The sequence below is a fragment of the Schistocerca serialis genome, chromosome 5 (assembly GCF_023864345.2).
Source record: "Schistocerca serialis cubense isolate TAMUIC-IGC-003099 chromosome 5, iqSchSeri2.2, whole genome shotgun sequence".
Taxonomy (NCBI): domain Eukaryota; kingdom Metazoa; phylum Arthropoda; class Insecta; order Orthoptera; family Acrididae; genus Schistocerca; species Schistocerca serialis.
Genome location: NC_064642.1, coordinates 97151702 through 97167440, shown reverse-complemented (window position 1 = coordinate 97167440; position 15739 = coordinate 97151702). Strand labels below are relative to the sequence as shown.

At 42.8% G+C, this 15739-nt stretch overlaps 1 protein-coding gene across 1 annotated transcript in view; it reads right to left on the bottom strand.

The window, feature by feature from the left end:
* The window catches only part of LOC126481458 (uncharacterized), a 331508-nt gene that overhangs the window by 176121 nt on the left and 139648 nt on the right, over positions 1-15739 (bottom strand). Inside the window, exon 5 of the mRNA XM_050105231.1 lies at positions 10284-10466. Within this exon, the coding sequence (XP_049961188.1) occupies positions 10284-10466 (183 nt within the window). The remainder of the gene's footprint in view (positions 1-10283; positions 10467-15739) is intronic.

Here is a 15739-nt window from a genome sequence, read left to right as displayed (position 1 = left end):
TAATGCTTGGATAATGGAGTTATTGACGATTATATAATTTTTGGAACTGGATGTCACATGGTTAAGGTAAAATCTGCTAAATAGATTGTCTGCTCCACAACAAAATCTTTCCTTTGCTGACCACATGCCCATTAGTAGTTAGAGCCTACAATAGTTTGAATCTTTTTATTTAGCTGGCTGTAGTTGCTGCTTGCTGTATTTGCGGTAGTACGTGTCATGAAGATTTTCTGTGAGGTAAGTGACTTTTGAAATGTTTGGGTTATTGTTAGGATTGCTTTTAATTCAGGGCCATTCTTTTGTGTTAATTATTTCCAGTCAGATTGCATTGCGCTTGAATATTGTGGAGCCGGCCGGATGGCCGAGCGGTTGTAGGCGCTACAGTCTAGTACCGGGCGACCGCTACGGTCGCAGGTTCGAATCCTGCCTCGGGCATGGATGTATGTAATGTCCTTAGGTTAGTTAGGTTTAAGTAGTTCTAAGTTCTAGGGGACTGATGAGCTCAGAAGTTAAGTCCCATAGTGCTCAGAGCCATTTGAAGCAATATTGTGGGTAATAAATCAATAAGTTTGAGCTGTATTTGTCAGGGAAAATTCTGTAGGTCAGTGAAATGATACAAAAAAGCATAGAGACAGTAGGTTCAGTTGCACTCGGCAACTTCATCTCGTGGTAAAGACTAAGAAGTTTCAGCAGCTGAAGACCAGTTGAATTCAGCAGTTTCAGAATTAAACTAAGAAGTTTCAATCTTGTCCCTGAATCAAAATCCCTTTCCAAATTTTTTTTGGGTTTTCTTCACAGCTGGCTCAGTGCACGTATTGAACAACATCGTGGGTAGGCTAAAACCCAGTTTCATTCCTGATCGACTGTTAATTCAGTTTGATATCCTTCAACTCCAATATTACAGCCTCATTTCGGTACATTGTTGAAAAGTTCCAAATTTCAGAGAATGTATCCCATCCAGCACAGTCATAAGCTTTTTCTTTGGTGTGACGTCATAAGCGCGTGACTGCGTGTGAGATCGCTCTCTAAGTTTTCATCTATTTTTAGTTTTCAGATATATATTTTAACTGTTTTTGTGATAATATTTACTATATAAGTGACTTATTAGTGGTTTCTTCATTCACCTCTGCATTTCGTGTGTTGTGGCCTGATATTTGTGAGTGTTTCGTATCGAGCAACTTAACCTCTTACCCGTGTTTACATTCCGCGCTGACCAGTTGCAGCTGTAGCGGCGCATCGAAAGCTAAGTACTAATTAATTGTTTGTGTATAGTAGTTAATTTAGGAACTTTAGTAGTCTTCAACCGGTGTTCTTGGTGTTTTCCGGTGAAATAACTTCAGAAGAAATTTTTGCGAACTGCTTTCAGTTTCGTTACTGTCATTAGACGTTTGATTTTCTTTCTGTGTTAGTATTTTGTTATATTCTCATTTGTTGTTGATTAATACTGTCAATAATAGTAGTTACTTCCCTTGTAGAGCAAGTTTGTGATAATTGTAGTCAGTTTTTAACATCTTCTTATTGTAGTAGCGGAACTTAGATAAAGTTGTTTTCTTGTTTCAATAATTGTAAAATTTTACCATGAGTGAGAAGTGTGGGCTTTGCCGTAGGTTCGTGAGTAGTGGATTGCGGTGTGAGACTTGTTCGAAGTATTTTCACTGGGGGGAATGCAGTGGGGAAGCCAGTGGGCATTCTGGTGAGATCCTCTCCTGGAACTGCAGGTTATGTAGCAAGAGTAAGTTGATAGAGGAGCAGGAGCGTAAGATCTGTGCCCTTCAGGTGCAGTTGAAAAACGCACAGGAGGAGCTAGATAGGATGAGGAGGGAGAAGGGGGTTGGGGAATGGGAGCTGGCTGTTGGCAAGAGATCTGCTAGGAGAAGGAGATTTTCAGATAGTTTTACTATTGGTGTTTGTAATAGATATGACCAACTGTCAGAGTCTAGTGGAGAGGAATCTCTAGTAGCTGTAGATGTAGGAAGTACGCAGCAGACCTCAGCAGTTACGGTGGCTAGGACAGTTCCAAAGTCTAAGAGAAAGAAGAAGGTTCTGCTGTTAGGTAGTTCTCATGGTAGAGGTGTAGGCCAGCAGTTGCAGGAAGTTTTGGGGAGTGAGTACCAGGTCACCAGCATTGTGAAGCCTAATGCAGGATTGGCTCAGGTGACTTTTAACATAGGGGGGTTATGTAGGGATTTTACTAAAGAGGATCAGGTAGTGATTGTGGGTGGGGCTGGTAATAGTATTGATAGGGATGGGAAGTATGACATAGATGGTGACCTGGAAAAGATAGCCACTCAGACTGGCAACACGAATGTGCATTTCGTGGAACTGTTTCAGCGTCACGATCGGCCTCATCTTAATATAGCCGTCAGGCGTAATAACATGAGACTTGGGGGTGCGCTGATGACAGAAGGCATGAGTCACATTTCAGTGGTGTCGGTGGAGTCTATCAGTAGGACGGGTTTCACTAGACATGGCCTGCACCTCAACAGGTATGGGAAGGGGAGGTTGGCAAAACTTATAGGTGACAGCATAGGTGGGGGTGGTGGGATCACTCATGGGAAAATTCCGGTAGTTGTGGGTGTTAGAGCTGTACCTTTTTTAGATTGAAGTCAGCTGATAGGTATTCCTGCTTAAGGGAAGTCTCTCTAACAAAGAAACCACTTTCTACAAAGCTTGGGTATCCGATTAATGAGGGAATTAGTATATTTCATCAAAATATACAAGGTATTCGAGATAAAGTTAGTGAACTGCTTATAGATGTTGACTCTGAAATTATTGGTATATCTGAACACTTCTTAAATAAGGAGATAATTCAGAGGCTTCCTTTACCAGGATACAGGTTGGCTGGCAGCTTTTCTAGGAGCTCTTTGCGGTGTGGGGGAGTAGCCTTGTATGTGAAAAACGGTATCCCATTTGAGTCAATTGATGTTTCAAAGTACTGCACTGAAAAGGTGTTTGAATGTTGTGCAGGTGTGGTTAAATTTAGTGGAGCTAAACTTCTTACTGTTGTTATTTATAGATCCCCAGACTCCGATTTCACAACATTTTTGCTAAAGCTAGAGGAGGTTCTTGGTTCACTTTATAGGAAATACAAAAAGTTAGTTATATGTGGTGACTTCAATATTAATTGTATAAGTGATTGTGCAAGGAAAAGGATGCTGGTAGACCTCCTTAATTCATATAATCTTATGCAAACCGTATTCTTTCCAACGAGAGTGCAAGGGAACAGTAGAACAACCATAGACAATATTTTTGTTCATTCGTCATTATTAGAAGGGCATTCTGTTAGCAAAAAAGTGAATGGCCTTTCAGATCATGATGCACAAATTTTAAGTCTAAAAGATTTTTGTGCTTCAACACATGTTAAATATAGTTACCAACTTTTTAGGAAAGCTGATCCAGTTGCTGTACAGACTTTTGTAAACCTTATCAAGGAACAAGATTGGCAAGATGTTTATAGTGCTGATACAGTAGACGATAAATATAATGCTTTCCTCAAGACTTTTCTCGTGCTCTTTGAAAGTTGCTTTCCGTTAGAACGTTTAAAACAGGGTACTAGCACAAACAGGCAGCCTGGGTGGCTGACTAAAGGGATAAGAATATCTTGTAGAACAAAGTGGCAATTATATCAAAACGTTAGAAACAGTCAAAATCTAAATGCAGCAGCCCATTACAAACAGTATTGTAAGGTGCTTAAAAAAGTTATTAGGAAGGCAAAAAGTATGTGGTATGCAGATAGAATAGCTAAGTCTCAGGATAAAATTAAAACCATATGGTCAGTCGTAAAGGAAGTGGCTGGTCTGCAGAGACAGGTCGAGGATATAGAATCAGTGCGTAGTGGGGATGTCCGTGTTGCTGATAAGTCGCATATATGTACAGTACTTAATAATCACTTTCTGAATATAGCAGGTGAACTAAATAGAAACCTAGTCCCAACAGGGAATCATACAGCGCTCTTAGAAAAAAGTGTTCCGAGACTGTTACCTGAAATGCTCCTCCATGATACTGACAAGAGGGAGATTGAGTTAATAATTAAATCACTAAAGACCAAGAACTCTCATGGATATGACGGGGTATCTAGCAGAATACTGAAGTATTGTTCCACGTATATTAGCTCAGTACTTAGCCATATCTGTAACTTTTCCTTTAGCAGTGGTCGGTTTCCTGACCGATTAAAGTACTCGGTAGTGAAGCCACTTTATAAAAAGGGAGACAGGGACAATGTTGACAATTATAGACCTATTTCTATGCCATCGGTGTTTGCTAAAGTTATCGAGAGGCTTGTATATACAAGGTTACTGCAGCATTTAAATTCACATAATTTGCTGTCAAATGTACAGTTTGGTTTTAGAAATGGCTTAACAACTGAAAATGCTATATTCTCTTTTCTCTGTGAGGTTTTGGACGGATTAAATAAAAGGTTGAGAACGTTAGGTGTTTTCTTTGATTTAACGAAGGCTTTTGACTGTGTTGACCACAAAATATTACTGCAGAAGTTGGAACATTATGGAGTAAGGGGAGTAGCTTACAATTGGTTCGCCTCCTACTTTAAGAACAGAAAGCAGAAGGTAATCCTCCGCAATATTGAGAGTGGTAATGATGTTCAGTCCCAATGGGGCACTGTTAAATGGGGCGTTCCCCAAGGGTCGGTGCTGGGGCCACTGCTGTTCCTCATTTATGTAAATGATATGCCTTCTAGTATTACAGGTGATTCAAAAATATTTCTGTTTGCTGATGACACCACCTTGGTAGTGAAGGATCTTGTGTGTAATATTGAAACATTATCAAATAATGTAGTTCATGAAGTAAGTTCGTGGCTTTTGGAAAATAATTTGATGCTAAATCACAGTAAGACTCAGTTTTTACAGTTTCTAACCCACAATTCAACAAGAACTGACATTTTAATCAGACAGAATGGGCATGTTATAAGCGAGACGGAACAGTTCAAGTTCCTAGGCGTACGGATAGATAGTAAGCTGTTGTGGAAAGCCCATGTTCAGGATCTTGTTCAGAAACTAAATGCCGCTTTATTTACCATTAGAACAGTATCTGAAATAAGTGACATTTCAACACGAAAAGTAGTATACTTCGCATATTTTCATACGCTTATGTCATATGGTATTATTTTTTGGGGTAATTCTTCTGATTCAAAAAGGGTATTTTTGGCTCAAAAACGGGCTGTTCGAGCTATGTATGGTGTAAGTTCGAAAACCTCTTGTCGACCCCTATTCAATAGTCTGGGAATTTTGACATTGCCCTCACAGTATGTATTTTCTTTAATGTCGTTTGTTGTTAGCAATATTAGCTTATACCCAAGAGTTAGCAGCTTTCACTCAGTTAATACTAGGCAGAAATCAAATCTGCATGTGGAATGCACTTCCTTGACTCTTGTGCAGAAAGGAGTGCAGTATACTGCTGCATCCATTTTCAATAAGCTACCACAAGAACTCAAAAATCTTAGCAGTAGCCCAAACACTTTTAAGTCTAAACTGAAGAGTTTCCTCATGGCTCACTCCTTCTATTCTGTCGAGGAGCTCCTGGAAGAGATAAAAAATTAAGCAAATTCCAGTGTTACATTCTTGATTTTCTTTATTTAAACTAACGACTTGTTTCATTTTATCTGTTTCTACAATCGTGTTATAATTTCATGTATTGACTCGTTCCATGACCATGGAGACTTCTCCTAAATGTGGTCCCACGGAACAATAAATAAATAAATAAAATAAATAAATAAAACCGCTAAAAATTTATGCTTGCTTTTCTTCAACCTATCTCTTAAGATAAAGTATGTAGCTTGCTGGTAGATTAACCCTACCGTGACCAGTGGGACGTGTGTCCCACGGGTATGGAAATCCCATGTCGTTTCGCGCTACGATCTAGCTTTCAAGGTATCAACTGTTTGAAGCCAACAGGCTCACAGTTAGTTTCAGGGCTTTTCTACTTACACACATGACCAGTTTCGACATATCCTGTCTCACTATGAAATCCTTGGCCATTTTTGTTTTTTGGACATTAGACCGTGGTCCATCGCATGTTTCTGAGTTTAACCTTTCGTATCTTAACGCTGAAATAACGTCAAAGGTATTAAAATACGCAACATCAGGTTCAGAAACATGCTTTGGACCGCAGCCTAACGCCTGTAAAACAAAAATGCCCAAAGAAACAAATACCTGCCGAGAAAATTTGCATTTTATCACCACTACGAAATGTTAAACTGAATGTACAAAAAATTAGTCACCCCTAGGTAAAACATTGTGAGCATCATGTAATACGCTATAATTCCGCTCTAAACTTGATAACCTACTGCATTCGGCTAGGAAGTGGGTCCACTACGTTATGCACGTAAGTCGCATCCACCTTAAACCAGTCGCTGAGGATTTGATCGCGAAATTCCTCAAAATTGCGTGGATGCCGATGTCGGGATTTTACCCGCGTTTCCAAAATGTACCATAAATTTTATACAGGGTTCAACTAAGACGATTTTGCAGACCAATCGAAATGTAATAGGGGGGGAGTGTTCAGAAAACCGGTCACATATTCTTCCAGCCTGATGAACTTCGTTGTTACCGTCTTGAAAAATAGGGGTCTTATTAGCTTATTCATCATGCAGATGTTGACTGAAAGATAACACCCGATCATTCAGAACGTTTAGACAAACATGCTGATTCATATGTTAGTGGTCATCTCAATGAGTGGGCTCAGATCATAAGAAAAATACCCCCAAAAAACCACAGACCAACATTTGTCTTGCACCTGACCTTGCACACATTCAGGATGAACTGCTTCATTACGCCTTCGGTGCACTCTTACACCGTGATTCGTCAGAGCACATTACGTTCGGTAAGTCGAGTAGTGTCTACGTTGGATGTTTTCTAGCCCACTCAAGACGGGCAGCCTTACGTGTCTGTGTGATCGACGGCCTCCAAATGTCCATTGCATGCAGTTCCAGTCGCAATGTTTTCTCTCAGACAGGTGGGTGTGGACTTATCATTCACTGCCCTTCCATTCACTGCCTGCAGCAGTTTCTGTAAGGTTTAGCGATTCTGATTCGTACGTGGTGAGGAGCGTCATCGGTCCCTCTACCAAGATCTTTTCCGACCACAGTTTTGACGTGTTTCATGGCCGCGTGTGTTACTCCACCGATTGTAGACACAGAACAGTCCACCGCGGTACACCACGAAATCCAGCAACATCACACATCGTATGGCAGTGGCTCCCAACGTGGGAATATTCACCTCCTGAGGTGTAAAATGAAATTTTGTAGGAGGTAAAAAACAGGTTCAGTAGTGTTTGTGTCTCATAACTGAACTACGTTCAAAAGATCATTATTATTATCATTACTATTTCGAAAAACTGTAATACTGATTACATAAGTTACCAATAATCGTATTTTTTATTTTTAAATACTAGCATTAATGCGGGAGGCAATGTGGTGGAGGTTACAGCTTGTCATAGGAATGTATGAACATATCTTCCTAGTTACTCAAATATTCCACCTACTGCACATGTACTTCGTATCATCCATCTGTGACAGTATACTTAAATATGCCTTCTCCGAGTTGTGTGTATTTCCTACAACGGGCCAAAAATTGCTTCATTATTCACTTCGATACAATATGCGATCTGAGATGACAACACAGCAGTAATTATGTAATGGCTACTATATTGTTGTGCGGCAGTGGTCAGACGCAAACAATAGGCAGCCTGAAGTCTTTCAGTTTCTATGATTTCAGGGGTGAGGAGTCCAGGAGTCTAATGGTACATAAGCAGTTGTAGTATACACTTGGTTGATTTCAAAATGGGGTTGCAGTGCTGTGAGTGAAACAAGTGTCACCAGGGGGAAGGGTGGTGCAGAGGAAGCTCGTTTTGTAATAAGTATCCATCATCAATGCGGATAATTAGCTCCCTTTTCTGTGGAGGAGTTGTAGGTAACACTCACGATGCACTGAGAATTACCTCATCTTTCTACAATTTTTTTAAAAAATGTTGTTGTCTCATTGACTCATTATTTCGGGGTTTAGTGAGACACCTACGAAAACTAAATATCATTTCTCTTCTACCAAAAAAATGTCCAAAGAAAATTATTTTCATTCTAAAGTTTAGTTAGGTGCTAATGTAGTTGATGATGGTTGGAGAGGGGTGGGTACTAGCCAATACCTGATTGCACTCAGGGGTAATAGTCTCAGAAAAGTTGGGAACCACTGCCATATGGCCATGGGCACGGCCTAATATGGTTGCCCATTTTTGTCGCTGTCTCACATCCTTACATTTCCCCATGTTTCGTACAATGTCCCCTTGAAACATAAATGTCTCAGTGATCGCTACTTCCCTATGGTTAAGCAGAGACAGTGCGGCAGAGCATGTGACTCAATCGCTGTGCCATCTGTTGAGGCTTAGCGATTCATTTCTGCGTGCTCACTGGGGTGTCTATATTTTGTCTGGTGAGCTTACATGAACAGACGTGACGGATGATCAAGAAAGTGATATAGTGCTCGTCACCGAAAGCAGGGCACGTGAATTAATGGACGATGTAACATGGAAAACGCGATAGCAGGAAGAAACACAAATTCCAATTGGTAAATTGTAAGAGCTTGACAAGTGTGAGAATTATCGCACAATCAGCTTAACAGCTCATGCATCAAAGTTGCTGACAAGAATAATATACAGAAGAAAGGAAAAGAAAACTGAGGATGTGCTAGATGACGATCAGTTTGGCCTTACGAAAGGTAAAGGCACGAGAGAGAGGTAATTCTGACGTTACGGCTAATAATGGAAGCAAGGCTAAAGAAAAATGAAGATATGTTCAAAGGATCTGTCGACCTGGAAACTAGCCTTAGACAACGTAAAATGGTGCAAGATGTTCGAAATTCTGAGAAAAATAGGGGAAGCTATAGGGAGAGACGGGTAACATGCAATATGTATAAAGAGCCAAGAGTGACTAATAAGAGTTGATGATCAAGAACGAAGTGCTCGCATTAAAAAGGGTGTAAGACAGGGATGTAGTGTTTCCCTCCTACTGCTCAATCTGTACATCGAAGAAGCAATGATGGGAATAAAAGGAAGGTTCAGAAGTTGACTTAAAATTCAAGGTGAAAGGATATCAATGATACGATTCGTTGATGACATTGCTATCCTGAGTGAAAGTGAAAAAGAATTACGTGATCTACTGAACGGAATGAACAATCTAATGAGTACAGAGTGTTGCTTGCGAGTAAATCGAAGAAAGAGGAAAGTAATGAGAAGTAGTATAAATGAGAACAGCGAGAAACCTAACATCAGGATTGATGGTCACGAAGTAGACGAAGTTAAGGAATTCAGTAAAATAACCAATGACGGACGTAGCAAGGAGGACATCAAAAGCAGACTAGCAAATAGGGCTTTCCCGGCCAAGAGAAGTCTACCAGTATCAAACATCGGCCTTAATTTGAGGGAGAAATTTCTGAGAACGTACGTCTGGAGAACAGCATTGTATGGTAGTGAAACATGGACTGTGGGAAAACCGGAACAGAAGAGAATTGAACCATTCGAGTTCTGGTGCTCAGATGAATATTGAAAATTAGGTGGACTGCTAAGGTAACGAATGAGGAGGTTCTGTGCAGAATCGGAGAGGAAAGGAATATGTGGAAAACACTGATAAGGAGAAGGGACAGGATGATAGGACATCTTTTAAGACATGAGGGAATGACTTCCATGGTACTAGAGGGAACTGTAGAGGGCAATAACTGTAAAGGAAGACAAAGATTGGAATACATCCAGCACATAGCTGAGGGCGTAGGCCCCCCCCCCCCCCCAAAAAAAAAAAAAAAAAATTCTACAATGGACAGCAAATGGGAAATTGGTCAAACAAATCTGTTCAGTGCATGATCGCTGTCGTATAGAACTGTATGTCACTCACTGAAATATAATAATTTAAGCAACCATTTGTTACGCATGATCACTGTTGCGTATGATTTGGCTCCCAGAGATAGGATATTCTGATAGACTTACAGACTAATCGCCTCGGTGGTCTACTGATGTGAACCCCTATCCTCTACTCGATGGAACCAATAAAAGAGCACCTTCAGCTACATTTCATGCATTATCTAAGTATGGGCCATCAAACATATTGTTCCACGTAATATTAGGCTTGAGGCCGAACGTCTCAAAACAGATGGCTATGGAAGAATTTATTTACCTCTGGCTCCTCAAAATCGTCATTACTGTCAACATGACCTTGCAGCTGTAACAAAAGCGAATCTGTCAAGCACACTATTTAGGTCGATGCATCGCCAGCCTCACAGAATGCCTACCTTGTCGTCTTCGAAACTGTCACGCAGCCGGCGCGCGCCCATCACGACCATGACCACCAGTACGGCGTCCACGAGCCACAGCAGCACAAAGCGTGACGTCAGCAGCATCATCAGCGCCATGCATAGCGGCTGCAGGCCCTGCACCAGGTTCTGCGTCGACTCGTCCAGCTGGCTGAAGATCGGCTGCGTGAAAACCACACAATGTTAGCATCCAGCAGCACCTGTCAAGCATATTCAGCATGACTTCAAGCAAATACTTCCTATCTAAGTAATTTACCATTTGATTTCCGTGGCATCTTAAGATGGAACTCTGTATCTTTACCCAGGTGTTGTGGATGTCTTTATACGTGGAGCCAACCTTGCTCACAGCGCTGTGGACACGTATACTCGCTCCACCTTCTAGGTGTCTGAGTGCTACGGACGCATATACTGGATTCGTGCAAAAGTTCGTAGCGTTTTTACATAATTTTACACTACTGGCCATTAAAATTGATACACCAAGAAGAAATGCAGATGATAAACGGGTATTCATTGGACAAATATATTATACTAGAACTGACATGTGATTACATTTTCACGCAATTTGGGTGCATAGATCCTGAGAAATCAGTACCCAGAACAACCACCTCTGGCACTAATAACGGCCTTGATACGCCTGGGCATTGAGTCAAACAGGGCTTGGGTGACGTGTACAGGTACAGCTGCCCATGCAGCTTCAACACGATACCACAGTTCATCGAGAGTAGTGACTGGGGTATTGTGACGAGCCAGTTGCTCGGCCACCATTGATCAGACGTTTTCAATTGGTGAGAGATCTGGAGAATGTGCTGGCCAGGGCAGCAGTCGGACATTTTCTGTATCCAGAAAGGCCCGTACAGGACCTACAACATGCGGTCGTGCATTATCCTGCTGAAATGTAGGGTTTCGCAGGGATCGAATGAAGGGTAGAGCCACGGGTCGTAACACATCTGAAATGTAACGCCCACTGTTCAAAGAGCAGTCGATGCGAACAAGAGGTAACCGAGACGTGTAACCAATTGTACCCCATACCATCACGCCGGATGATACGCCAGTATGGCGATGACGAATACGCGCTTCCAATGTGCGTTCACCGCGATGTCCCTAAACACGGATGCGAGCATCATGATGCCGTAAACAGAACCTGGATTCATCAGAAAAAATGACGTTTTTCATCCGTGCACCCAGGTTCGTCGTTGAGTACACCATCGCAGGCGCTCCTGTCTGTGATGCAGCGTCAAGGGTAAGCGCAGCCATGGTCTCCGAGCTGATAGTCCATGCTGCTGCAAACGTCGTCGAACTGTTCGTGCAGATGGTTGTTGTCTTGCAAACGTCCCCATCTGTTGACTCAGGGATCGAGACGTGGCTGCACGATCCGTTACAGCCATGCGGATAAGATGCCTGTCATCTCGACTGCTAGTGATACGAGGCCGTTGGGATCCAGCACGGCCTTCCGTATTGCCCTCCTGAACCCACCGATTCCATATTCTGCTAACAGTCATTGGATCTCGACCAACGCGAGGAGCAGTGTCGCGATACGATAAACCGCAATCGCGATAGGCTACAATCCGCCCTTTATCAAAGTAGGAAACGTGACGGCACGCATTTCTCCTCCTTACACGAGGCATCACAACAACGTTTCACCAGGCAACGCCAGTTAACAACTGTTTGTGTATGAGAAATCGGTTAGAAACTTTCCTCATATCAGCACGTTGTAGGTGTCGCCACCGGCGCCAACCTTGTGTGATTGCTCTGAAAAGCTAATCATTTGCATATCACAGCATCTTCTTCCTGTCGGTTTAATTTCGCGTCTGTACCACGTCATCTTCGTGGTGTAGAAATTTTAATGGCCAGTAGTGCAACAAACGCCTCGGTGAAGCATAACAGAGACTTTATTCATCAATAATATTTTGTCCTTCACTTTTTACAACAGTTTGCGAACGCTGGGGTAACTTTTAGATCCCGCGAATGTAGAAACCACGTGGTTTTAAGGCGAAGAAGTAGAGTGATGATCGGAGCGCATTGTCATCCGGAAAGGAAACTCCTGCAAGGTAGTTCGACAGAGTAAATCTAAGGGCGCGAGATTGTGAGTAAGTTGGGTGCGGAATGACTCCTGTATAGCGTTTCTTGTCAGTCTAGGAGAATGTGAGCGGACGCTGTAGCAGAGTAGCATCACTTTACGCAGGCTTCCTGGTCGTTGTCCTTGCACTGCAGCTGAAGCACGTCTCAGTTATTGACAATAAATGTTTGCAGTGGTGATTACACCTGGGGGAAGCAACTCGTAGCACACCACATCGTTGCTGTTCCACCAGATACGTAACATTATCTTTTGTGGATGAGCGCAGGTCTTTGTAGAGGGAGTTGCTGCTTTGTTTGGGATCAGTCATTCCTTTCTTTTTTATGTTAGGTTAAAGACACCATTTCTCGTCACCAATAACAACACACGAGAGGAATGGTCGGTGTTGTTCACGAGTCAACGGATGAGGAGCAAGCAGAGATACACATATTGAAACCCACTGATTTTTGTGATTTTTGCTTAGAGCGTGCGGTGTCCATACACATTACGTCTGAACCTTGCTCAATGCATGGTAAAATGACAACAGTTAATCCCATTTTCCAGTTTTCTCGATTATACTGACGTGGATCATTGTGCATTAATGCGTTTAAACGATCTCCATCAAACCGATCGTGCTGTCAGTAATGTTAAAAGGATCCTCCTTAAAACGAGAAAATCATTTTATTGCCTTGCTCTGTCCAATGATATTATCCCCACATATGGTGCAAATATTTCAGGCTGCTTCTGCTGGTGTCACACCTCTACTGAACTGAAACAGAGGAATGTGTCGCAAATTTTCTGATTTCTCCACTTGGCACTCCATTTTAGAGCATCCACAACTCCATTCCCCATCTCCAAACGACAAAATAACTATATGTAAACCCAGATAGCAACTGTGAAATAAAAATAAAACTTTTTAATTTACAAATCGGCCCATAGCAACCGGAATACCAACACGCAAAAGAAAAACGCTACGAACTTACGCACCTACCTAACAGATGCAGTATCAGTCAGGTTCCTGTATGTAGTGGATGTCTCAGCACGAACAGCCGTATTTATGTCGTAGTACACCTTCAGAGTTCAGGTTGCTTAATTTAACTATTTATGGGCGTTTACCATTGGGACGTCATGTGAAAGTTTTCGGCTTTTTTATAAGTTCCTGGCTATTCTTCAGCATTGATACTAGACTATTATTCACGTTGTTGCCCTGTTCCATACAGGCGAAGTACATGTAAGTTTTGCCACGAAATGATACGTCATCGTAGTTACAGATAATACAAAATCGTAGACACTATGGATGATAACATGTACGAGATCGCGTCACAACCTGTTTTACTCTAGCATAGAATTCCGTGGAACGAATAATTCTGTAGAAAGGTTGTTAAAGAATACATGGAACTCAAACACTGCCGATAAGGAGGGAATAGAAGATTTTTAAATGTGGTTCTACAAAAGAACTCTGAACGTGAAATGGCTATTATTGGTATTTTCAGTCATTTGCTTTATCATACAGATAAAAACATTCCGTCTTTTGCAAATGAATGTTTTGTTTGTTTCTACCAAATTCATACATCAAAAAAAGTTTTGCATCACCCCGGTTCCCGGAACTCCTTTGACTGTTCAGTGATGTCACTATACCCGCCAAAAGATGTAAACAACCATGCATGAGCAGCGCCTAATAGACGGAGGGGGTCCGACAGCTTATCAGTTCCAGTCATTCCACCAGGAAGGTGGTACACGGCTGGTGTTGTCTGTAGTCCGACCATGCCTAGACGGTCAATGCCGCGGTTCGATCGTGTCCGCGTTGTTACTTTGTGCCAGGAAGGGCTCTCAACAAGGGAAGTGTCCAGGCGTCTCAGACTGAACCAAAGCGATGTTGTTCGGACATGGAGGAGATACAGAGAGACAGGAACTGTCGATGACATGCCTCGCTGAGGCCGCCCAAGAGCTACTACTGCAGTGGATGACCGCTACCTACGGTTTATGGCTCGGAGGAACACTGAAAGCAACGCCACTATGTTGAATAGTGCTTTTTGTGCAGCCACAGGACGTTGTGTTACGATTCAAAGTGTGCGCAATAGGCTGCATGATGCGCAACTTCACTCCCGAAGTCCATGGCGAAGTCCATATTTGCAACCACGACACCATGCAGCGCGGTACAGATGGCCTCAACAACATGCCGAATGAACCGCTCAGGATTGTCATCAAGTTCTTCACCGATGAGTGTCGCATATGCCTTCAACTAGACATTCGTCGGACACGTGTTTGGAGGCAACCCGGTTAGGCGGAACGCCTTAGACATACTGTCCAGCGAGTGCAGCAAGGCAGATGTTCCCTGCTGTATTAGGGTGGCATTATGTGGGGCTGACGTACGCCGCTGGTGGTCATGGAAGGCGCCGTAATGGTTGTACGATACGTAAATGCCATTCTCCGACCGCTAGTGCAACCATATCGGTAGTATATTGGCGAGGCATTCGTCTTCACGGACGACACTTCGCGTCCCCATCGTGCACATCTTGTGAATGTCTTCCTTCAGGATTACGACATTGTTCGACTAGGGTGGCCAGCATGTTCTCCAGACATGAACCCCATCGAGCATGCATGGGACAGATTGAAAAAGGCTGTTTATGGACGACGTGACCCACCAACCTTCCTGAGGGATCTACGCCGAATCGCCGTTGAGGAGTGGGAAAATCTGGACCAACAGTGTCTTGATGAACTTGTGGATAGTACGCCACGACGAATACAGGCATGCGTCAATGCAAGAGGACGTGCTACTGGGTATTAGAGGTACCGGTGTGAACAGCAATCTGGACCACCACCTCTGAAAGTCTCGCTTTAGGGTGGTACAACATGCAATGTGTAATTATTCTTGACAGCTCATTTAAATTATAACTATTTATAGATGTTTGGTTGTTTTATTTTCCAGTTACGATTGTTTATGACATGTGTCACACCTACACTGCTACTCTCATCGTCGGCCGGTGTGGCCGAGTGGTTCTAGGCGCTTCAGTCTGGAACCGAGCGACCGCTACGGTCGCAGGTTCGAATCCTGCCTCGGGCATGGATATGTGTGATGTCCTTAGGTTAGTTAGGTTTAAGTAGTTCTAAGTTCTAGGGGCCTGATGATCTCAGATGTTAAGTCCCATAGTGCTCAGACCCATTTGAACCATTTTTTTGCTACTCTCATCCCCCCCCACCCCCTGCCCCCGAGCCCTCCAGGACGAAACTGTGTACCCCATATGTCGGCGTCTAGAGTTTTAGACAAAGCAGTGATGTTAGTGATAATTAGTGGCTGGTACCTTCCTTGCCCCCACTCCAAGGCCCCCTGGAGATGGGCGGCGGTATCTGTGTACGCAGCCTGCCTGAGTCTACAGTAAAT